The following is a 26,536-nucleotide window of genomic DNA, read 5'->3' as shown; positions in this document are numbered from 1 at the left end:
GCAGAGCAGCACTATGAAGTGGATATATTTACTTCAAAAACAGTATAAAATACTAGGTAAAGTAAATTGTTCTACTGACAGTCTTTTATAACTTTAACTTTTCTTTCCACTCACTCACAAGCAGTTCTGATCCTGTGCCCCAGAAAGCGGTATTATCCCAGTCAGTGCAATCTGTACTACAGCACTTTCACCTTTATGATCACCACCTCTCGTGCATAGAGTAGGGCTTTGAAACTTGCTCTTTGATGAATGATTCATATGTGCATGAAATATCAGACTAGCCAGTTCATTATACTCACACACACCAACATGTTAGTTGTCTCCTGAGTAATAGGGGAGCTAAAAAAAAAAAACGAATCAATGCCTCAGTCATCGAGTACGGCCAATTCAGATGGTTGGTGCTTTGATGATGTAACAAAACAAACAAGTCAGTATCATGGACAAATGCTTTGAAGTCAAGGAAGAGATAGTGAACTCACTAATTTATGTTATACAGTTCAAACAGCAGGTTCCCTAAGTAAATTTCCCCCTTGAGTTTCACAGAAGGCTGTTTGGTTATTAACCATTATTTTTAAACCTTACTGTATGTAGATTAAGCTTGAGCTATTGGAGTAGAGGTGCCATGAACACGAGTCTTAGAGTGTACCAAGGCAGTCTGATTTCCATGTCATTGTTGAAAAGTGTAGCTGCTTATAAAGGTGTCTGTCACTCACAGGCTTAATTACTTGCACAGGGCAGCTAGCTAAGGCAATGCAAACAATTGCTGATTTCCTATTCCAGTTCTCAAGGTTATTTCATTGCTGAATGTTTTTTCCCCCCAAAGTATTTCTTACAATATTAACAATGTTTCTAACATTTTAAGGAGCAAACATTGATTTAGTATTACAGGAACAATTCTGTGATATTTTTTAAAAGGGGGTTTCAAAGTGTGACATTTGAGCAGTCGTCTTAAAGTGACACATCTCCACAGTAGACTTGTAGTCACGACCACCTAAACCGAGACCAAAACACTACCAAGACCAGAGAGTATCAAGACCAAGACCAAGACAGACCAAGTCAAGACCAAGACTAGTTCAGCTCAAGCCCGAGACCAAGACTCAAAAAAAAAAAAATAGTTTACACCATATTTTGCTATTTTGCTTGAGTTGTAGAACATTGCGCCATACTTGGTTCAGCTTCTTAGTGTAAATATGAGATTGTATTATTTCAACTACAGGCACAACAATACAGAGACAGTGCATGTCTTGTGTGTGAACTCACTATGTTTTCATCAATTGGCTGAGATCAAATAGCCTATGTGGCAATTGCATGACCGCTATTTCTACACTATTAGAGGATTGACTCTTGAGTGCTGTTAAGGACTGACATGACTATTAACTAGTACCAGTCATCTAACAAAATTACAAGCCTCCAACACCACCCAGCACCTCAAACAGAGTCTAATGAATGGGAAATATGTTACTGATTTAAATTGTACTTCATTTGTAGATGAAACGTGACATCATATTATCAACTTGCAATGGCATTATTTCCTATTATAGTAGCCAAAATACACTGTATATCAGCATCACTGAATAGGCCTAATGCTTAACTCATTCACTGCCAGAGTTTTTTCCCTCAGTGTACAGCCAGTGCCAGCACTATTGAGGATTTATACTACTTGTATTTTATTGGTGGGATGGTGGGTCTCTGACTGTAGCGGGGACTGTGAGACTGACCGCTGCTGAGTGCTTTGTCTGAGTCTCCAAACCAGAAACGTTTGTAACAACACTAGATTTGTCGCTAGTCGCTTTTGACAAAATAAAGTCGCCAAGAGGGGTTGGAAAGTCGCCACGTTGGCAACACTGCTTCTGGCCGTCCATTCACGGCCATTTGGTCTGTTCATGGCCGGTGTACGGAGCATAAGCCGCGGTCGGCTGCTGCAGTCTGCTCGCGGGCTGGATAGGTTGGAGGAGTTTGTTGTGGTCACTGATCACATGATGCGTGATCACATGGCGAGCGCTAACGCATCTGTGTCACAAAATGCATGTGATTGGTACCACGTGAAGTCGGCGTATAAATTATGTTAAAAAAAAACAACAAAAAAAAACAGCATGCCTGCCTGAATATTAAATCCCTTTGAGACCGAGAGACCTGAGACCGAGACAAGAACGAGACCAAAGACTGTCGAGGCCGTGACAAGACCAAGACCACAAAAAAAGTGGTGTCTCGAGAACTACAAGTCTACTCCACAGTACCTGGTATGTAAATAGCAGCCCATATGAGGGCTCTAAGAGAAGACATTATTATGTGATGTATGAAAGGGTAATCCTGTGTATGCTGTTAGTGTGACTCTGTACATCATGAGCTATCCTGCATCTAGAATCTAAATTTCTTTTGAGGAGACAATTGCTTTTGCCAAATCATATTCATTTCCTACGGTAAAAAGAAGTTAAAAAAAAGAAAGTTCCCAGCGGGCCATTCCCAAGAAACATAGGCATAAAAGTGTAGTCATCTTGATAATTCATTAAAATGGTACATCCATCATTAGAGCAGACACCCTGTGGCCACAAACAGAGCCCCTGCAAATGAGAATAGAGAACTTGTTTTGCAACTTGAGATCACCCTCTGTATCTGTGAATGAGTCATAATTATGCATTATTTGTGGACACTGGGCAACACCTCTCAGCAGAGTAGACAACCGTGTGTTTTAGAGCGCAAATGTGTCACAAACCTTCAAAGAAAAAAAAAAGGCCATGGTATGCTACAGCAAAATCATTTTCTTTAATAAGCATCAGCAGAGCCCAGCTGACATCTTCATTGTCACTGTGCAGCCGTTTCTTCCCCTGGATAATGGTTTCAGACTGAAGCCTTATGATCCATTTCTTTGATAAACTCATTTGGTGTTCGCCTTGAGAGGGAAAACACTGCTTGATCTTACTCTGGGTTCCAGCTACACATGTCAAATGAACATACATTACCTAAGGGGCCCCCTCAAGTGCTGTCAGGAGGAATTCTTGTGATGCTGCTTCTCTGGGTGGTGTTGGGCATCACAGGTATGCCATTGTTGCTGCTATTACAACTGGTTGCAAAGTCAACTGCATTAGAGGCTGATTTTACTAGGCTAATTGTAACTCTTGAGTGTGCCATTGATTTTGTCAGCATTTTTTTTGTATTCTGCATGTTGTAAATCATGTTGTTGGTTTCCTTTTGAAAATTCAGTGACAGTGATCCAAGAGTGGGTTGGCTGAGAGGGCTTTTGCCAGAGGAGAGGTTGTATTATTATTGGAGGCCTTCAGTCAGGTTTTTATGGGCAGCGCTCTGAGTTAATGAGCTGCATCCGACAGTTGAACTAAAAACCCTGCTTGTTTACAAGACAGAGCTTATGCCAAAAAAAACATGTATATCAACAAATTCAGAAAGCTTCTTACAAACCATCCCCACTTAAAGCTAACAAGAACTGTGGGTGGCATATTAACTAGGGATGTCACGATTACTTGTTTTCACAATTAGTCGTGGTATTAATAAACGCCACAATTAATTAATCGTAAAGATTCCTAAATACTGTCACTTCTCAAAAAAGATTATGTCAGAACAATATCGGCAGATGAGCTCCAAAATAAAGGTAAATGCACAGATACTGGTCCATTTAACTAAAGTAACATTGAATTGGTAGGAATTTAAAGCTATAGTGCATAACTTCTACGTGTCTGTAAATATCCGTTTCACCCAAGCCACTACAAGAGGAGATGATACAACGCTGATTAAGCCGTTCGGCTCCTCAAACGCTTCGCGGTATTTTTCAGTATTTGTTATTTTTGTATTTACTGTCTTGGAGCGACTTTCCCGCGCTGGCGGACAGGAAACGACCAAAACAACGTGTTTTACTGGGTTTTACCTGACAACGAGAAGGGAGGAGGGAGGAGAGTGCTCCGCAGCTGCTAGAAGCAACAGCTGTTAGCAGCCTGGTGTTAGCCACATCGTTAGCAGTAAGTTACAAGGTGTGTAGCCCGTGTTGCTGTGTGTAACTTGCTGCGGGGAGTCTGTGTGCTCTGACGAGCAGTGTGCGGCGAGTCGCGAGTGCGTGAACCGTGGTCCGTGACCAGCAGCATGTGGTGTGTTGCGAGTGTTACTGTTACTGTGTGTGATGTATCATGCAGCTACAGGGGTAGCGGTGGGGAGGGGAGAGGAGAGGAGGGTTACACCGGGCCATAGGTGCCGGCCGTATCATTGTAATAACGCAGAAATCCTTTAGGGGGCGACAGAAGTTACGCACTATAGCTTTAAATGTTAGCATGTCATTTGTATTTTAAAAAAAAAACCAACAAAACAAAAAACGATTAAAATAAATGTAAACATTTGGTATTGGTGACAATTTATGACCTGATTAAAACTGGGGGGTTAATAATTGGTCATATTAATAGATACTTGAAATATTTTGTCTAAACAATTAGTAATGTAATTATATTTTGACTATATTCGATTTCACACATTCATAGTGTTGTGAAATTAATGAATGCATAATAATCGTGATAATCGTAACACTGTGATTATTTCTCTGACAATAATCGTACCAAGAAAATTTATAATCGTGACATTCCTAATATTAACATGAATGCTTTATATCCGAGTACTCCATTTAACCCTGGTCACTAGTTGTCAGAATGAGACGCAGTCCATTTTGGTAAACATAGACATTCATGAATTATTTACTGTCACCATAGTCATGTCCAAAGACTGTTTAATTGGTGAGGTTGTTACTGCAAAGGTTGTGTTGATAGATTAGGTAAAAAAGGCAGCGTGTGTGTGTGTAAGTGATTATGTTCACACACATGGCTTTTTAGGGGGGTTGGAGAATGTGTTTGGAATTCTGTGAAGGTCTTAATGAAAGTCGGAGTGCTTAGTGGACATGAGGGCTTCTCTGATGGAAATCAATGCAGTCTTTTGTAGCAGAGAGAGAGCAGCCAATTCCAAGGCCTCAGCTGCCTGACGCGGTGCTGGCAGACTTTGACGACCGTTTAATGACACGTCACCGGGCCAGACAGGTAATCAATTTATTTAGGCAGTAATGTATGTATCCCAAGGTAAATCTTTAATTAATGGTTAAAAAGAAGAGGACAATTGTGATGCAGAAGGCCAAGGAGTATGAAAGTCCAACTGTGTAAACGGGTGGCTTCCTCATTTCCCTTTTAATTAGCTGCAATCGCTTGACGTTTTTCCTGTGACCAACATATTAATGTCCATTTAGCCAGAGTGCAAACATTTAAGAATCTTTCAGATTTCATTGAAGACCCCCAGCCAGCTCCCAGGTCTTGCTGAGCTATTCATGCACGACCGGTACACTTATCCTATTTTTCCCATTTAATGGGTAATTGGCTACGTCTCTGGATCACTGCACTATCGTGACACAAGGCCACAACCATTGCATGTGTTATGTATGGTAGTGTCCCTATCAAAAGTGTTTTTTCAAGTGTTTTTCTCTCTTCTTCATTGTGAGATGAACTATACATCTTTTAGTGCGTAACATTTTAAAGGTTTTTTAAGGTTTCATTTTTAACTTATGCTTATCCTCAAATTCACTGAAATATAAGATCTGGATTAGGACATTTGAGTTATGGAGAATTAGGAAGTAACATAGGGACTTGGAACACTGAGAGAGATGTATGTTCATGCATAGCCATGTTTAAGTGACAACTTGAGTCAGGCCTCATTGATTAATCATCTAGGCATTTGAAGGATTTCAGAGAGTGGGTGGGACAGAATTAGACTGTTCATTGAGCTGAGTTAACTCTCCTCTGTAGTGATTGTAATGTGCATGGAGGTACATGCGTTTTGCATTTTGATTGTTGCCAAAACATTTTTTCCATGACTAAATTTTGAATTATTTGATAACAGCTATAGCTCAGCCAAATAGAGAAACAAAATGGTAAACTATTTAAAATCACAGGACACTCTAGAGGACTGTGGGGAGATGGTTTCTGTTCGGATTTATTGTTTAATTAAATACACATTGGCCCTAATTTAATTTACCTGTTTTAGCAGGTCTGTGTGTTTTCATGCATTTTGGGATGTGGAAAGAAATTGCCATACATACCTACCTCCCTATTGTTTACATCTATTGAAAGCTACAGACTTTCACCAGGAAGGATTCCCATTTGCAATTAGCTTTAACTCTACTTACATGCCTGATTAATTTGCACAAACAATGAGACACAGCAGCATCAAAATGATTATTTTTCATTTTTGATGAATCCTGTGAACAGTAAAATAAGTGGTCTTTGGATGCTTGTGGTTGTAATCTACAGTCTTCCTTCTCTTGGTAACATTGATAGCCAGTCAGCTCAGTGGGACAGGACTCTGTGGTAAGGTGAGGATACCAATGTCCACATTTTGGACAGAGAGGACAGAGGTTTGATAGAGGGGTGAAGGAGGCCATCCCTTTCCACTTACAGTAAACCGAGGCTGTGGCTTACAACACCAATTGATCGGCACGGTGGCACAGTGGTTAGCACTGTTGCCTCACAGCAAGAAGGTCATGGGTTCGAATCCCGGGCCGCCCAGGTCCTTTCTGTGTGGAGTTTGCATTCTCCCCGTGTCTGCGTGGGTTTCCTCCGGTTTCCCCCACCGCCAGCTAGGTTGATCCTCCAGTCAGTGCCCCTGACCAAGGAACTGGCTCATAATCTGGAGTCGGTCCCCGGGCGCTGCACCGCGGCTGCCCACTGCTCCTCAGGGATGGGTTAAATGCAGAGAAAGAATTTCACTGTACTAGCTGTATATGTGACCAATTAAGTACCTTTACCTTTACCTTTACCTTTACAATTGTCAGCCATCTACAACGCTGCCTTGAGAGCCCTCCCCAAAATGGTTTAGCCCACATTCACATAGCTTGACCCTTGTGGCTTTAATGAGTCACATGGTAGCAAATGAAGACAACAACTCTGATGAATCACATGTTGGGGAGGTGTCGCGATCCTCTTGGTCCAGTTCAGTAATTTCAATAATCTGTTTATGGCCCTTGTGGTCTGTTGGGTCATCCTAATCTACTGCCCATCCCCTTTGGTAATGTGGTCCACTTTAATAGAGATTATCATTTTGTGTAAAAAGTGGAAAACAATTAACTACAATATTATACATCCTATTCACAGGTTTGTGTGAATAAGACTAACCTGGTCAGTGTTTCCTCTAGGATTTTTTTCAGCAGCGGGGGCAGGCTCTCCGGGGAGCCGTGGCGCCGTAAACAAATGACACTTGACTTCAGATTTTACTTTACCAGCATAATCCCCCTTTTTATTGATTGTCTTGCATGGACAATTGCTTTTTAAATGCTGAAAATAACAACAATACAACAATACAATAAAATAATTATAAAACAATAAATAAAAATGGGGCTGGAGAATCAGTGGCAAAGTTTGCACCCAGGCTCAGAACATTGGATTTTTCTTGTTTTTTTATAAAACAGCTCCAAGGCTCTGTCGTAAGGAAACTTACATACAACCCCCATCCTCCCCCAAAAAAGAGAGAATTAAACATAGCCTATTTATTATCAGTTACTATGACCAAAACAATATAAATTGGTCTTCCCTGTAGGATTTGTTTGATTTACAATCTTTTTTCTCAGCATATAGGCCTATTAATTATCATGACAACATAAAGCACTGACGAATAAGCCTAAACATTGATACAGGACTCTGTAACAAACTCATCACACATTATGCTCTCCCTGTGTGATCATCTAGGAAGCAGACAGTCTGAGGTTGAAGTTTAGGTGTGACAGGTCACTGTACGTCTTGACCGTCAGCTGTTCAGCTGTAGTAGAGGAGAACTCAGCTGTTTTCAGCTTCGCCGCACTTTTAGGAGCTCCGGTATATTGCGGCTTTATGCGGGAGGACACGCGATAAACTACAGCTCATCCAATGTATTTATCTGAGCTTGGTCACCGTGAGAGGCGCTTTGAGCTGCGTTCATATGAAGTTACACCTGACGCTGTGCAGCACCTGACGCAGGACAGGGCATTTTGACAGGTCTGCGCTCTGTGTTTATTTACCCTCACCCTGTCACGTGAGCGATCAGCTGTTTGATCTGACAGCTACCGCAGCCGCAGCATCTTGCTTAATGACCACTACGGATTTGACGGCTACGGCACCAGCGTCAGGAGAGATTTATTTCCGGCTGCCGTAGCCGTGGCAAAATCCACCGTTGCTTAAAGTCCCTATTAACGCCGATGGCACCGGGCACCAACCATGAGCGGGGGCGGAGTGGGGGGTGCTTCCAAAGAGCCAAAGAGTAGATAACTGAGCAAGATAGTTATCTAGTTTACCTCAGCACTCGCGACACCCGACCCAGTGCAGGACTGCTGTGATGGTGGAGGTGTGATGCGGCGGTGGTCTATTTGACGTTTAAAAAAAAAAAAAAAACGAAAATTGAAGGAGCGGCGGCTAGGATTTTGGAGTGGCGGGCCGCCACTGCTAAATGAATGTAGAGGAAACACTGCTGGTGTGTTAGAAAAAAATGCAAGTGTATGTTATTGACTTGAGAGTAGTTGACTTAATTGACACAGTGGGTAGTAAAGACATCCAGGGCTACACTGTGCAGGTACACACAGCAGCACCTGCTTTTGTCCAGTTCTTTGCTGTCTTTGTAAGTTTGAAATTTGAAATGTAACCATGCATCTGTCTTTAGACCTGCTGCTGCCTTGGGTGGAGCCATGTCTGCCATGTTTCTTGTCTTATGTAGAAGGCTGGTCATTTCAAATTCAACAAAAATAAGACACATTTATACTAAAGTGAATTTGACATATAATCATGTGAAACTGACTCTAAATCATTATGCAATCATCATTAGCGCAGGATGTTAAGATATAAGGTGCCTCTCCAAACTGAGCAGTGAGGCCAAGCAAGGTAACCTAGATGTGTTTCTGCTCAGCCACATCTCTCACTGCACCTCTCCTCTTTCTGTGTCCCTCTAATGTGTTTCCAGCAGTTGGGAAAGTTCCTTTCCAAGGTAGCCATGTTACTGTGCTGCTGCCTCAGGCACCCTTTTCCTGTTTATAGCATAAAGGCCAAAGTCATGTAACATCAGGACCTACTGGCACCCTGCCCTGTAAAAAGCCAGAAGTACCACTCCTTTGATAGCCAACTAATCCATCCTTGGTTGTCATAGAGCTCCAGTAGCTACCTCTCCCAACAGCTGGAGAGTCAGTCAGCCAGTCAGCTCGCCCAGCGGCTGATCAGTTTGTGTGAAAGCCAACCAGCAGTTTAGGCCTACAAGCAGCCAACTATAGCCAGTCAGCTCCAGCAGCATCCTGCCATCCCATGCAGTATGCTACCAGCCAGTTAGTTCCCCCTGCAGCAACAGCTGTTGACCCCAAACCAGGCCTGCTGCTGGGGCCACTGTCAGCGGTTGCCACATGGCCAGAAATTGAGAAAATGAGGGTCCCAAGTTAACAGCATGTGCTGGTTTCCACCTTTGAAAATGGAAGGATTCATCCACACCCCACACCCCACACCCCATAACCCATACCTCCACTCAGGCAGCAAGTCATAAGGATAAACTCTCTCTGGCTTTGCCCTTTCAAGAAATACAGTCAAATTAAAAGTGCCTCACCTCAATTCTCATTGTTATGTTTGTGCTCTACAAATAATGTTTCTTTATTTTTCTTTACTCATTGAGAAGTCCCTATTTGATCCTTTTTTTAATTCTATACAAATGATATCTGCAGTCAGGATGATTTGCTATTGCATTATCCACTCACTGTCACTATCCACTCATTGTTTCTATAGTTGACCTTTTTTCATCTTAGAACATGTTACTTCGGCAGATTAAAGCTTACAAAGACTCCAGTTGTTTGTAGAGGTATCATATTATCATGTCACTGCGGGTTTAAGCTAGACAGCCATCCTTTTCTAAAATATTTCATTTTAACAAATGTACTTAAATGCTGCCTGCTTAATTTATTTACATTTTTCTCCTCAACTTGAAGTATTTTAAGTGTTTTGGTTGTGTGAGTTTGACATTTCATGCATATTGGGATGCTAAAAGTATTTGCTACTTCAATATTTATACTGAGAGCACTTGTCAACATAGCTGTTTGTTCTGCTTCACAGTGCAGGTGTTTAAGTGGAACTTAGTGTGATGATTCAGGTAAGCTGGTGCAGGTGATTCTGAAATTCTTAGCTCTGAATTAGATGATTGAAACAACAAGCATTTTTCTGTACTTGGAGATATCAGTGTATGAAATACGCAGATCTGAACACACGTCTGTCCGTTCCTACTCTGCACTCTCTGTGGGCAGCTCAATTGATTCACATTTAGTCAAATAAATGACAACACTCACTGACTGGGGTCAGATGGGTGAGGAAAGAGATATTGTGATTGACCAGTGATTCCAGTCCTGTGCGTTGTGCGCCCTGTTGGACAGGCACAGGCCAGGAGTGTAAACCGGAGCACCACAATTAAAGAATGTGTGGGATAGTAAAACGACTCAACTGTATTTGTTTTTTAATAAAATGCCCTAACTACTCTAAAAAATCAGTATTCAAATGAGCATTAGTTTTACATAATCCTATCTATATCGTGAGAGCCCTTGGAAAAATGGAAACAAAGTAATTTTCAAGACATCAATATGTCAGTGAAAGTCATGCTGATGAAGAAAACACCTTGCATGGTTTTGTCGTCTTCAACTGAAATTCCAAAGTACTCCATTCAATGCCGTGAAAGGCAACATTTCCAATCAATTGCTCTTTAAGGCTCATTTGAAATGGCTGCAGGACTTGTGCAGTAGTCTTGGTCTGTGACTTTGTACTAATTATCCATGGACTAAGGACAATTGAGAGATTGTGTGTGTGTGTGTGTGTGTAATGGCTATGTGCAGAGGTGTTGATAGTGAAAGTTGCATTTACTGTACATTTGCAGACTTCTGTTCGATCTTGTAATAATTAGTCCCTAAGTTTAGAAGGTTAGGATAGAGTCAGACAGATCTGTCCTCAGGTAATAATAGAAGCTATTGATACTCAATAACCAATTTGTGAGGCCTCTTGAACCTTTTTTTTAATTATGAAATCAAGTGCACTGTCACTGTTTTATGGGTATTGATCAACATTGTAGATGCTTCATTGACTTAAAGATGCTGAGGTTGATCTGTTCTCTTTTCTGAGAACAAACACAGTGAGGCACACCATTACTTCATTGGCATCTGTTGCCTCTGTGACAAAGGCTGTGAAAGTAAGTTGTGTATTTTCTTTTTTTGTAGGTGAGTCACTGGCTGGTAGGACTGCTGCTGGTATTCCTAGAGGGTACTGGAGCTTCTCCTGGGTCGCAGAGGATGACCTGAGCTTTTACAGCAACTCCATGCCAATGTCAGGTGAGTTGGACATTGTCAGCCCTCTTTAGACAGACGGACAGGCCCCAGCACCTGTGTCCCACAGAGATTCCGTGCCTCCAATTGGCTGTGACACCTGGCATCAGCTCTCCATCAGCACACATAAATGTCTCTGTCTCGCTTGCCCTCTACCATCAGCCATGGGATCATCACACAACAAGGTTTTCGTAGATCTACCTGTTCATGACCCGCTCAAGGTCTCAGAAAAATAAAACTTGGAGTAGGGCATATAGAATCCATCTGTAGTAGTGTGTGGGGTAAATTACAAAAACAAAACCTGCCTACCTGACAAATTCAGATGAGTGCAGGCAATGACATATTGTGTCAAGGCCATGGAGAGCAGCAGCTCAGGAGGTAGAGTAGATCCTCTACTACATCTCTGGCTTCTCCAGTTCAGACATCCAAGTGGATCCTGGACCAGAAATTGCCCCAATGTATCATTCCACTGTTAGTGTGGGTACAATGTGCAAGATTACATAGAAGTGCTGTGTAAATGTGACAATTAGTGTAAAGCACTTTGCTTGTCCAAAAATCTTACAAAAAAGACAGTTTCATCTAGATACATTTCAACTTTATGAGATGACTTGGATTAAAGTTACAAAAAAGAAGATAATATTGTTTTTGAAACATTACAAAAAAAGAATGAGATACAATTGTGATGGTAAGAACAAAGTTGCAACAGAGTCAAGAAGATGCCTTTGAAGAGAACTAGATTTTGATTAATTTAATTATAATGAATGAACATCATAGAATTTTACTAAGATTGTTTTAAATACTATCATTCTAAATCATGGCCAAAATAATTGATAGCAATGACACATAATTAAATTTCTTCTTTTTTTCTCATTTAATCTTTTCAAATAATCCAAGCATTAAGAACCAATTTTCAAGTGTTAGCTGTATTTTGAAAATAAGCAATAATTCAATGAATCGTCTGAAGTTATGATAAGCGCAAAAGTAGATATTGCATATTTAATCAACTTCAAATAACAAACATACATTCTCCCACAAATACTGTATCACTGTGCAAGTGAACAGAGTTCCCCTTTCAGCCTACAACAGTATGGGTTCACTGTTATTTAAGTAGGCATATGGATCCTCTCCTCGTTGATAAAATCCTTGACAGCATCAGAGAATTATTATATAATCTGATGTGTTAACAGAATTCAACAGTGTAAAAGCCACATTTATGCTAAGAACAGATGTATGCAGGAGACTTGCTGTTATGCCTCTGGATAGTCATTCACTGTTCACTAATCTGAACTTGTCAGCTACATAGTCAAAGGTGTGAAGGGAAACTCCGATTGCTCATCTTTAAAAAACACTGAAGAAATTGGGCTGCATGTTACAGCATTACCAATATACCTTCAGTGTAGTGTTGCGCAGAATGTATTTGTCTGTGTGTACTGCAGCTGCAGGACATTTGAGGTGTATTTCTTAAAGGGATAGTTCAACATTTTGGCAAATTGGCCCATTGCCATAATCGCTATAGTCATAGCAGTAGGTTTGTTACCTTTAATTGTCGGTGTAAGCTATTTTTAGAACGGCGGAGCGGGGCGGCAGGCTGCTCAGAGCTACGCTACGGAGGCTAAAGGAATTTCTTGGTTTCCCTCATCAAACTCATCAAATACAAAATCCAAAAACTCCAAAACGCTTTCGTGGACAAGTTGTGACCTTCACAATCACCACGCTATGAGATAATAATGGAACGTTACGAAACTGAGCCGTTTTTGAGGTAAATACAGGGTAAATACAGAGTCTGCTTGCTGAAAAACTGTCCCTGAACGCAACGCGCATCAGTGGTTTTGCATGAATTTACCTCTAAAACAGCTCCGTCTCGTAACGTTCCATTATTATCTCATAGTGTGGTGAATGTGCAGCTCACAACTTGTCCACGACAGCGTTTTGGAGTTGTTGGATTTTGTATTTGATGAGTTTGATGAGGGAAACCAAGAAATTCCATTAGCCTCCATACTGTAGCTCTGAGCAGCCTGCTGCTCCGCTCCGCCGTTCTAAAAATAACTTACACCGACAAATAAAGGTAACGAACCTACTGCTATGACTATAGCGATTATGGCAATGGGCCAATTTGCCAAAATGTTGAACTATCCCTTTAACATAGACCTACAGTATTGAATAGACTTCGACTACTCCGTGAAAATAAAAGCAAGAAGTAAGAAGAAGAAGTAAAAATTGACATCAGAAGAAAACAAGTTTGAGTTGTAATAAAAGATATTTTAAAAATACCTGAATTCAATTATACAGCCTTGGGTATGAACATCTGTGTAAGCCCAGAGAAACCTGTGCATCCATGTCACATCAGACCCTCAAAGCCCTTTGGCATGATCCCCCCCCCCCCCCCCCCCCCATTCATTTACCTATTTATTTTTGCCCCATCCCAGCCTCCTGGCGGGTGGGAGGTCATCCCATAAGTGATTCAGAGTCCCACCAGCACCAAACTGTCACCCAACTGTTTGTGAAACACATTCTTGACTGTGAATCCCTGGGACATTACTGCAGCTGCCTGAGACTGTGACAGCCTGCAGAGGACCTAACTGTAATTGGTGTCAGTTAGTCAACAGATTACCACACCGTTTTCCAATGAATCAGTCAGTCATGCACGCAGCCAGCTACATTTTTCCATTAGTTTGTTCTTCATATTGAATAATTAGTGGAGAATGATGTGGCAGGACAAGAAAGGATCATACCTGGATTGTAAAAGCCAGATGAATAAGAATGACTTCAGCACAGTTCAGTCAAACAAAAATCCTGATAATAGTTCTAGACTTGCCACCATGTTGTTTCAACATACAACAACTAATGTAATAGGTTTTACTTGATATATACTTGATATTCTCTTTTCTATTCTCTTCTTATCTGATGGTACATGATTGGGTGTAGATCTGTGACTTGTAGGAAGATGGTGTTGCATTGTCACGAAGGACATATTCAAGGAATACTTCAGAGGATGCTGAGAAAAAGGTTTGGGATAGAACAGGTCACAACAAGAAAGCATGGTGAACATGGCTTTAGGCTGCAGTCATAGATCTCAACTGTCCCTACAGCATCTGCTGTCTGCTGGCATTTATTACCTGCTATAAAATCCAAAAGGGATTGACTGGACACTTGCCACCAACTGCCCCCATACTCTTTCCTTCTGCCCCCCTGCTTCCTTCAGCAGCGTATAGCTTCAGGAACTACAGAGTATGCAGACTGTACGATACGATTTGCAATTCAGTTCTGGTGAGCTGACTTCATTACCACTGTGTGTCAGCAATGCCACAGCCTTCTGACCCAAACCATCCTCTGCCTCCCATCTACAGTGTCGTCTTCCTTGGGGAATATCCCTGGGGCAGCTTGTTGCCATATTCTGTTCAGTAAAACCATCCCCATATGCCATCTTCACGTCATCTCATCAGGGACCTTTTCTCCTCATCGAGATGGATTGTCCTGGTTCAGCTGTGGCTGCCAGCTGTAACACAGGCACTCAGATGGATGCTAGCCACTTGAGGAGTTGCCGTGCTCTACAATAGAACATCTGCCTCACTCAGCTGCTAGTGCTGTTCTTGTGTAATGAGACAAAGCAGCGGAATAAAACATTTGCAAAGGCAGGGGGTATAAAAGATGGTGTTGGGACAGGTGCTTAAATATGGCAACCTCCTAGAGTTGCATCATTCTGACCTACCAGTTTGCAATATTGTTCCATTTGCACAGCTTTTTTTCTCATGTTCTTAGGACAGCTCAAATCAAGATCCCATGAGCATTTGTGCACGACTGACTGGTTTAAGTAAATATCCAAAACAGACAATACAAATAGACAACATGAGAACGGGTTGCCAGAAGTTCCAGACAAAGACAAAAAGAACATCACTAATCTAGGGCTGACCCCAAAAAATCGAAGCTTCGAAGCTTCGTTCGTTGCCATGGTTTTTCCTTTTTTGCTTTTTGACACGGTTCTCATTGGCAATTGTTACATTAAAATGAGTAGGCTACTTGGCACCTGCCTGATTTTGGAGATATGCAGTGTTTGTTTGCCATTACTTTCATTATTGAGAATTACTGAGAATTTCCTCTCAGAAATGAACAGGAGATTATGTCTGACAACTACTGAGAATCTAAAATAATGAAATTTTTGGAAAAAGCACATGAGTGTAGGACGAGCACAATCTCCTGTGTTTGAGTCATATGAGTAGCAGCTGATCATTGTCTATGCCACATGGCAAACCAAAACGTATTTTGGATGGACATTAAATGACTGAGTACTCTGACAGATTTACTATTGCTGCTTACAGTGACTCACAGTTGTTATTGACTGGAATGGTGGGAAACTACTAAACAGTTTTAATGATTTTGAACATACTGTTGAGGCAAAAGACACTTTTTGTGGTCTGGGCTCGTCAGTAGATTCTTCAATATCTTCAAGGCTTTAGAGAGTCTGTTGTGAAGATTTTCTCTTGACCCCCCTGCCTGTGTGCCGTCTTTGTAGTTTGAAGGGTGGATGCTAAGGATAAGGTGAAGGAGTAAGTTCACAAGGAATAGGAATGTGGACATTTGACTTTTATACCTTCTGATCTAGAATCAGAAACTGGCATCTGCAGTTGAGCCAAAAATGTCGATGAGCCAGCCACTAAATCCTACACTAACAGATATCTCTCTGCTTTTTGCTGTCAATAACCAAATCACATTTGTTCACGTTCAAACCCATCCTTTATCAGAAAGCCAGGAAACAAATTTAATTGGTTTTCAGATTGGGGAAAACAACTGATTAATATCAACTCATATTGGGTAAAGCAATAAACAAGCAATGAAATAAGCAATTCCTTACTAAGTCGTGTTCCCACCATTTAATCAGATATCTGTGTTGTATGTTTTAGATTTATTTTCCCCTTTCATACCTGCCGTTTGTCAATAATTACTTATTCACTCATCTGTATGCATTTGACAGAACAGCTCCAGCTACTGATTTTTACTCGGAATGCCTAGTCCATAAAAAGTTACATGGGTACATAAATAAGTGTAACCAGACACAATCGCACTGTAATCAGGAAATAAACATATTCATCATCTGAATTTAAGGGTTTCAAGGGGTAATTTGTCAACAAAGTATTTACTCTTGGGTCATAAAAAGACATACATTCTTAAATGTAATTTACTTGATGTCAGAAGTACTCCTGTGCAAATCAGTTATCTCATTTTTTAAAACATGTAATCACATTGATGTGCACTACTGGGAATTGACTAGTTCAATTATATACGAAATTAAGATGGCCACAGTTTGCTCGCATCTCAATGGCCTTCGGTTTGTCACACGACACTTCACCCAATCCCTGCTCTATTTGATGAATGAGACCAGGGTCATAGTGTTGTTATGCTCATTAACCAATCTCACATTCTCGTTAATACAGAACCACTGACATTTCTCTCTCAAATGCTTAATTACTAATGGGGTCAGGATTTACCTGTTTGTCTTTTACAATTAATACCTTTTCAAATCAGCTAAGCAAATTCATGTATGGACAGCACCATTTACAGGCTTCGTTTATTATTTTTATGGTCTTTATATTAAAGGGATAGTAGCATTTTTTAAAAGTGGGGTTGTATGATCTACAAATAGCCCCTAAGTACTTTAATTGCAGTAGAAGACTCTCTACACTCCTCCCGTTAGCAACGCCAGCCCATAGCCCTGCCCAGAGATTTACAACATACATTGTTGTGAATGGACCCAAAGAAACGGCCTATTGTCGTGGCCTAAAAGAGGTTTTACCTGAAAAAAAAAATACACTGTTCCATTGTTCATTATAATATAATTTTTTCCAGCCCCTCAAAGTAAAAATATATATAGAACAATGGAACTGTGTATTTTTTTTTTCAGGTAAAACCTCTTTTAGGCCACGAAAATAGGCCGTTTCTTTGGGTCCATTCACAACAATGTATGTTGTAAATCTCTGGGCAGGGCTATGGGCTGGCGTTGCTAACGGGAGGAGTGCAGAGAGTCTTCTACTGCAATTAAAGTACTTAGGGACTATTTGTAGATCATACAACCACACACAAAAAAATGCTACTATCCCTTTAAATGTCCAACTTTTGGTACAAACCCAGCACCATATACAATAGTCCACTCCATACTATCCTCTGCTGCAATTACAAGTGGGCAACTGAAATCACAAGCACATATGAATGAACCATCAAACTGTGTGTAGCACTGTTGACCAGCACCCACCTGACTTCAGAAACAATATTGATACTGATCTTCCATGTAAGTAAACCTGACTGTTTTTTGCACTGTGGTCTTAATGGTGGTCACTCTTGGTCAGTTCTGTCTCTAAATGAACTGTCTGTCTTTATAGGAAATCACATCCTGAGCTCTACTGAGCTTCACAGGTGATTTATAGTCTGTAAATTAAACCCCAAGATACTTTATGGTTTAATGCAGTCATATTCTGAGTATCACTGCAACCAATGAGCACCATCCCTGGGGTATTAGTATTCAGAGATTGTCTTTAATTATCATCAAACCCTGTTGTGCTGTGGACTCTTTGAACTACCGTAGGAAAATGAGAATTTGAGTAATAGGTTCAGTAAAAACAACGATAATGTGATTTTAATCAAGATTGGTCTCCAGAAGCGTTTATAGTGTATTTGGTTACAGGACTGATGGAATCACATTCAGACGAGATGGCATAAAATTAATGTAGTGTAGATTGGAGACAGAAGAAATGATACCAAGAAACAGTATCTAGGTGACTGCACATGTAAACTCTTCATTGAGTGTCTACGTAATTCAATTCACTCATAATGAAGAAGTTCATATATCGGTGTACGTAATGTTGACATAAAACAGTGCTAATATTGCAACAAACAAACTTCATATGTTTTCTCTTATACTAGGATGATTAGCCTTTACTACAATTCATACAGTCATTATGTTTTTTCTAAGAATACAGTACTACTCACATGCTTTTGTTGTGGTTTATAAACGCTGCTGTCGGCACGAGCGGACGAGGCAACACGCATTCGGTTTCTTTTTTTTTTTTTTTTCGTGCATGTCCGCGGTCCTCTACGAAGAATGCAACCATTGCATCCACCTGTTTTGCCCATGGTTTTGCCCTTTCTGCAGAGCCGGACTTGTCATCAACAGCGCACCATCACCTGAGACTGCAGGGAGCCCGGACAGCTGATCTCTTGACTCTGTCGCCTGTCAGCATGCGCGCACGCTCCCGTCACATGTGAAGCAGAATGAGGGTCAAGTAGCTATCCCATTTAGAAAAAGTGGATTTGTTTTATTTAAAATATTTTATTTCATTAGGGGAAAAGTGGCACTTTCTGCTGTTTATTTGAATAGGAAAGAGAAAATGCAATTTACACATGGAAATCCCACAAGCCCCGCCCCCTCGACATGTCGACACTCCAATTTTTTGTGTCGATTTTTTGTCGATTTGTCGACAAAAAGTCCCATCCCTACTGTTCACATTCTGACATCATGAGACCAAGACTACACCTAACAATTCATTAACAGTACCTGGACATGTGGAGGCTTCAGACGATGGGATGTTTTCAGAGGCAAGTGTCCACTGAGCCCAGAGTTTCACAGTGTCATCAGCAGGTTGAACAGAGAGACTGAAAGAGTGACAGAAAGACAGAGAAGTGGACGTCCTTTGGTCACATGACAACTTACTGAGACATGGACATTTTTTGTTGTGGTATACCCACCACTTGTATTAGCTTTTGTTTTAGTCAATTGTTGGATATGAAGCATTCCATACTTCTACCTAAATGCCCTAATTTCATGATATATCAGTATAGTATGAACTTCCATAAACTTTCCATAAAATCCACCCGGAAGTTGACTATCCTTAACTTTATGCTTGTAGTGTACAGTATTTATTTCAATGACTACTGTGTGACAAATATTAACATTGCCAGGAAGTTGTTGGTGTTGATGTCAGGTATACAGTTGCACAGTTTTCACACCATCTGTGGTCATGTATAGGCAACAAAATAATTTTCTTTTTTATTTGTTTGTTTTTAGAAGGACAGCACATATAAATTAGCCTAGAAATCTAGACGCACCCTAGCGGCAGCAAATATAATTGCTCCGTAGGTGGGTCTAGAAACGCGCCATAAGAACTTTTTGAGTCTCGAACACCGTTTGTGTTCACCAATCACAGCGCTCTATCTGTTTAGAGAGTTCTTGGGCGGGTTTAACGCGATGACGACATACATTTTTTTGGCTTGTCAGGCTAACGTCATCCTGCTCTTTGCTCTGATTGGTCGTGGCGCTACCCTATTGCGTGCAGAGGCAGTTTGAAAGACAGCCTTCATCCCGCCCCCTGGATTGAGCCGAGGTCTACCGGTCGTTGCCAGACTAGACATTTTAATGATATAGTCTGGCTTGTCAGGCTACATATAAATGTAAATTGCACCAGATTTAGCTAATAGCTAGTTTGTCTCTGTTGTCCCTCAGCAGGTACATAAAGCATGCTGTATACAGTAATAGCAAGTAAATTGTCTTAAAAAAAGTTGATTTGTGTGTACATTACACTTCATAAGACCACATATCACATACTTTGTCTGGGAAAAGATTATCATTCTGGTTGTAAATTTTTTTTTGATTCTTTCACTAAACCTGATTATAGTCTCATCCGTAACTTTACCAAAACCATAAAAAGTGTAATAGTGCTGGCAATGTTCTGCAAGATTAGATTTTGGGGGTAAAAAATGTGCCGTCTGTGAACATTTTACATACTTTCATGTTAATTAAGTATCCCTGTATTTTACTTGCCAAACATGCAAGTAATCAAACTTCTGCATGGTTATTATGTTGATAGAAAACTGCTCTCAATTCCAGTTGGTACAAACTATATTTGCTGCTACAGTTTTAGGAAGCTAGGCTGAAATTGCGTGGAATAAGTTTAGGTGGAATTCTAGTGTCAGACACTGTTTTCACATTTTTCCCATGAAAAATAAATTGATGAACTGTTATTTTCTGAATATTCCGTAATGCCACTAATACAAACAAAATCGAACACACAAATCCTTTTGAGAGATTACAGCTCCATAGTGAGAACCTGATTCATTTCAAACTGTGTTTCCAGTAATTAATCTGTGCTTTGGGACAAATCCAGTGATAACACAAACTTTTATTACCTTCTTTACTTAACTGATGAACAGTACTCTCACAAAACATTAGGGGGCAACCAAGGGTGGCAGTTGGCAGACGAAAGAAAATTCAAACTGAGGAAATTTCTTTGACGGGACCTCGTTTCACTGAAAAGCTCCTCTGGTTTCTTTGATTTGAATGGTGTAATCAAAAGGTAAATGTATCCATGATGCTCAGTAATGCCCCAAAAGAATATGATTACACATTCAGAGGATATTATGGTTTTGAAAACAATCAAAGATGTGAATGAGTAGGCCATAAAAGCCATGTCCATGTCATTTGGCAAGACATTATCATCTTGGTCTACGTAGAAGGTGGGAGAAATTGGATGACAGATCCAGATCTTGCTCACCACAGTGAATTATATCTCTCATCCACATTTGGCAGCACAGAGAAAAGCTTAACTTGTCAGTGTGCAGAAGAGTGTCCTTCTGCATGTGTGAATACTGATATCCAGGAGTGGAAAAATGTTAGGAGACGGCTCTGAAGTTTATATGTCTCTTAATTTAATTTAATTTAATTTAATTTAATTTAATTTAATTTAATTTAATTTAATTTAATTTAATTTAATTTAATTCATTTTAATTTCTCTTAATTAATTTATTTTAATTTTGTTTCCTGAAACACACCAATATGCAGGCATACAAATGCACACCTTACACATTAAATCTCAAGCCTGGTTTCATTCTAAATTGTCAGACAGTTCAGTATACAGTGAGTAATCCTTGCAGACATGTTGCAGATGACTGTGTATCAGAGCAGGTCAAAATGGATATTGTTACAAAACACCTTTTAGATAACCAACTTTATGTTTTTATTTTGATGGGGAATTTCAGTCTGGAGCCCTTGTCAGAGAAACAAGTTGAGCAACTGTTAGTAGCTGGTAAAGTTTGATAACAAATGATTATCGTTCTGCATTTCAGTAAAATGTTGTTAACAGCTGGCTGAAGTACACTGATCTCAGTTCATTGAACTACGTACAAAGCCTTGTCCAGCTGAATAAACAGTCATTTATTGAAGTTAGGGAAATGAGCTTTCACTACAACCTTGAGCTTCTCAGTTTCTCCACATCTCATCAGCCATCAAGGTCCCCAATAGCAACGAGCTAGAGGAATCAATGTTTTTTTTTGCCAAATGACAAGTCTTAAGCATGGAAACCATTACCCTCATTGGCACTAAGTGGCAGTTGCACCCAGCTCACCAAGTGAACAGCCATTTTTAACTAATGCCTGATACAGACTAATACAGCCTTGATGCCACCTCATTAGGTAAAACTCCTAAGCTTTTAGTCTCGATTCACTGCTTCCCTTGTGCAACCTCGAAGTGTCATAATACTGTATAAGCTAAACCAGAGGTTCCCAACCTTTCTTTTGAGGAACCCATATTCCAACGGATTCGCTCCCAGGGAGCTTGACATTAATTTGTTTAACGCTCACTGTCAGGTATAGGCATAGATATAATGTATACAGCCAAAACTTCTACACAATGCTGCTCCAAGATGGCTCCTCACATCAAACTATTAAACCGTAACACTGTTACAAATGTATTTATAGTGAAGCCGTGACAACATTTGGGCTAATAGCATTTTCCTTCTTGCTTTCTTCTTTACCATTGTACCATTACTTTATTTGTGTATCGTAAAACAAACACATGATCTAAAGCAGCAGCCCTGTGTGACATTGGTACATTATTTCTGTGGCAACACTGTTAACACAGAGGGGAGCACTTTATTCTGTGTGTGTGGTATCAGGCTTTCACAGGCTGATCCAAAATTGGAAAAAACCAAACAAATTTCACCCCCTACTGTGCAATATTAAACTAGTTTTCTACATGTGGTTCAACATTATGAAAAATATCTGGTGAGTTTTGTAATAATTGGTCATTGTACAGTTAGTAGATTTGTGTTATGCTGCACCCATTTTTATACCTCCTCACTGGCGGCGACAGCCAGAAGCAGAGTAATATTGTCTTTGTCCATGCTTCCCATTCTTGTGCACATGATAATTTAGTAACACCTCAACAGAACGTCTTCAAATTTGGCACAAGCATTCACTAGTCCTGAGGGATGAAGTGAGTAGAGTTTGGTGGACAAACAGTACATCTTTGTGGTGTAACTGTACACTGTAAAGATGATTGTACAGCACTATGGCTGCTCTCCTGTAGAGCCGAGGGGAAGTCAGGGCCGGCCGCTGGCATAAACACTCTATGTGGTTGTTTAGGGCCACAGCCGTTAGGTGGGGGGGCCACATGATCAGAAAGGTACCGGTTCATTCAAGTCATTTTAACATCCTGAGGTCTGCACGCACGCTATGAGCTTTATATGTAATTTGAAGTCAATATTCAGCTTCTTTTATCTCACATTTGAGACATTTGGTGAAAATAGAATGGCAGAATGACAACATTTGTGCTCAAAAGCAATCTTACAAAATTTTATTTTAGACTTGTTTTCTACACTTATCTATTACTGTATTCATATCCTATTTCAAGCACCAAAACAGTTCATTCTCATGACTGAAGGAGTGTTTTCACAAGGGATTTGAAATTTTTCAAAAAGCAGACCTCAAATTTCCAGCATTTGGCCTAAATTATTTCTTTATACAGTGTTCTAGGACAAATTGGCCTCAGTGTGCTTACAGCGGAGGTTCTAATATTTAGACATAAAACACTTGAGTATTGTTACATCTGCAAGTATCTTAAAAAGATATAAAAAACATAAAAAATATGAAAAAGTCGAGAAAATTGCCTCAAACCTCAGAGGGCATAAATATGTCTATATTCAGTTTTAACCAGTGATTTGGTGTTTGCGCTTAGAGTGGGCCACAAACAAAAATCTTGTTTAGGGCCACCAAAATCCTAGGGCTGGCCCTGGAAGAAGTCATTGGTAGTAAGACCTCTCATCAGTGGTCTGCCTGTGTCTACATGAGGTCTGTCCACATAGGGGGGAGACAGATGGGAGCAGTAAAAGAGACAGAGGATGAGTGGGACAAGAGCTGACCCTAAATTTTCTCTGTGTAAATTTGTATTTGTAATTTGTATCCTGGGTCTATCCTGACAGCAGCCACTACACTAACACTGCTATTTAACCCTCCCCACTCTTGCCACTAAGAACATGTGCGGTATGCACAGTTAACACTTACTTCCGAATCCTTCTTTGTGGGCTAACAAGATGGTTTTCATCCAAATACGTGGGACCATTCAATCTGAAAATAGAAAACATCAAACTGACATGGTTTGTCCCACCTGAACCATTTATTACCATTTCTATCCAGTCCATTGAAGCTGGGAAGCTGAAGCTATGATTGCAGCCAAATTAGATATTGCAACAGTTTGAAAACTGTGATTTTAAACTAAAGCTAAAACAACAGCAGTTCATTTGGCAAAACTGTGAACTTTTAATCAAAAACATTCAATGGTGCAGCCGAAACATTATGTATATTTAATTGAGCACCTCCTTTCCCCTGACATTACTTATAATTAAAAATTTCACTTCTGAATCAGTCCGAATTTTGAAATGCTGGTGCTGTGTTTTCATATATCCAATCACATATGGCAGATATTTGACATTTCAACAAATATTTTACTCCAGCCCTCAACTTCCTTTGGATTTAGGTTTAGATTTAGATTCTGTCAAGTTTGCTTCAAGATTCACTTCAGTTGAAGAGTTGCACTGTTGATACTGACTCATTTTTATTACATTTTTTGAGTTTGTGTTGGTATTGCAGCCGTCTGCATTTAAATGCCTCTTGTCTCACCAGATCACAGATGCCCTGGCAACAGCAGAACGTGTGACCTGCATCAGGAGGGTGTCCCAGAGTTCACATGGAGCATAGTGGCTGCTGGGGACCTAAGGGGGGAAAGGAATGAGAAAAACGAAAAAACCGGAAGTCCGCAGGGTTGGGAGGAAGGTAAGAATGAAGGTATCATGTTCCCCCATTGTAGGGAATTTCATTTTTCAACAAACCGTCTCAATCAACTGCTGCTCATACTTTGATGTTTTGTACTCATGTTGCACTTTATACAGAATGCGTCACTCATCACTTTTTGGATGGCTTCCTTAAGTCATTAGTAGTTTAATCGTGTCAAGCTTTTTAGTGGCGTGCATTATGGAGTCCTGCTCTGTTTCCTTTCAGATACCAATTTAATTATGTCAAGGCAGAAACTTGCTTCTTAATGGGAGCTAAAACAAACTCACTTTGATCATTTCAAACCAACCTCAAAGCTCCATAGCAACACAACAAAGCAGTGTGGCATGTTTGTTGAAGTGCTATTTAAGACATTACTTTTCCTAAAGTTTTCTTAGGTAATGCACTGAATATAGAGTACTACCGAGCCAGTAGTCTGCAACATTTTGTAGGCCCCTGACTGCAAATCTTTCATATTCTTGAGCACCATTCATTTCCATACCTTGGGAGATGAGAAAACAGTTTCAGTCATCTTATCTCCCGAGGTGATGGTGAAATGGAGGGAGACAGAGGGGTCTATTTATTTCCTTAAATGTGTCTGAGAGCAGATGGGTGGAGTGCTGGATGAAATTGGAAAAGTGAAATATATTGACTGGTAAGAGAAAGGAGTTAGTGCGAGTGGACTGTAAAGATGATTGATGTCTGTCCTGTATTATCTGGTTTAAGTTGCAAATTAAGGCAGGATGGTGTGTGTGTGTGTGTGTGTGTGTGTGTGTGTGTGTGTGTGTGTGTGTGTGTGTGTGTGTGTGTGTGTGTGTGTGTGTGTGTGTGTGTGTGTGTGTGTGTGTGTGTGTGTGTGTGTGTGTGTGTGTGTGTGTGTGTGTGTGTGTGTGTGTGTGTGTGTGTGTGTGTGTGTGTGTGTTGGCTCAGCTCAGTGGTTCAAACATCAGTCATGAAGTTAACTTAAAAAATATTTAGGAAACCATAGCAACAATATAACCCAGCACATGATCAATTTCATCATCATTATCAACCAGAATTACTTTTCAGATATCCTAAGCATGTTTTGTAGTAAAATGTAGGAAATCTAGAGGTAATCCAAAAATCTACCTTGGATTACAGTATGTTGATTAAAGTATGACTATTACCTCTCAATCAAGATTACTCCTCGACAGTATAAAATCATGAAAGTACAGTGGGCTTCTCTTCCCACCTAAAATGATTATTATTGAGTAAATCCAGAGGATGCAAAATCCCCAAGGCTAGAGAGATTTGATTAAAGATGTTAATGGTAATATATGCTCACACATTAGAACAATTACATATATATCAACATATGTAATTAAAGGGGACCTCAGTTTTTTTCAGGGGTTTTTTCCCTCACCAACAGTCATGTGTATACTGTATGCATGTGAAAAAATGTGATTATGACTGAAGGTAGGTGATGCAAAGTACAAAGGAAATATATGTGCATAATCATGTTCGTGCCCTCAGTTAGCCACAATAAAGCTGGCGTGTTTTGAATTTAGCTGGGTGAGCTGCTGTCTCCACACATTTCCCTGGCGCATGCAATTTAAAAGGGATGGAAATAAGGAATGAATACTTAATGGCTGTGATGTAGAATTGCTAGAGCTGTTTTCTACAGTATCAAACTCATCCGCTGTAAGATGTTCCACTTTGAAGTTTGTAAACGGACAGTGTTTCTTTTATGCAGAGATGCTGGTAGTTAGCTTTGAGTTGTGCAGACACAAGCTGATGAATCACTGAGGTTACCTAGATCAAGCACAGTGTCTGCTGCCCATTAATTAAAAATTGATGCCCTTCATACTGTATAGAATAAAATATGGCAATACTGCTGCTGGAGTGTAGATTCATTCCCACTGTTTGCAATTATGCAATAATGAATTTTGCATTTTGCCTCTCACTGATGGTCCCATTAGTGTGAGGAGTTAGTGACTTTGGTGGTGTTTTTTTTTATTTTTTATTTTTATTTTTTTTCAGACATTCGAAATGTTTAGTGGGAAGTGCTGCTTCAAACATACATCACAAGTCTTTATGTTGTGGTGGAGGTGTTTGTCATGTTAGGGTCAGGGTAAAGTAAGTAATGTGAACAGCATG

At 40.2% G+C, this 26,536-nt stretch overlaps 1 protein-coding gene across 1 annotated transcript in view; it reads left to right on the top strand.

The window, feature by feature from the left end:
• Positions 1 to 26,536, top strand: part of alk (ALK receptor tyrosine kinase) — a gene marked incomplete at its 5' end in the record, with an annotated part of 369,133 nt that overhangs the window by 156,780 nt on the left and 185,817 nt on the right. The window contains 2 exons of the mRNA XM_083997628.1: positions 11,228 to 11,338; positions 24,272 to 24,421. Of these exons, the coding sequence (XP_083853754.1) occupies positions 11,228 to 11,338; positions 24,272 to 24,421 (261 nt within the window). The remainder of the gene's footprint in view (positions 1 to 11,227; positions 11,339 to 24,271; positions 24,422 to 26,536) is intronic.

This window comes from Trachurus trachurus, assembly GCF_905171665.1.
Source record: "Trachurus trachurus genome assembly, chromosome: 22".
Classification (NCBI taxonomy): domain Eukaryota; kingdom Metazoa; phylum Chordata; class Actinopteri; order Carangiformes; family Carangidae; genus Trachurus; species Trachurus trachurus.
This window is presented reverse-complemented; position numbering and strand designations above follow the sequence as displayed.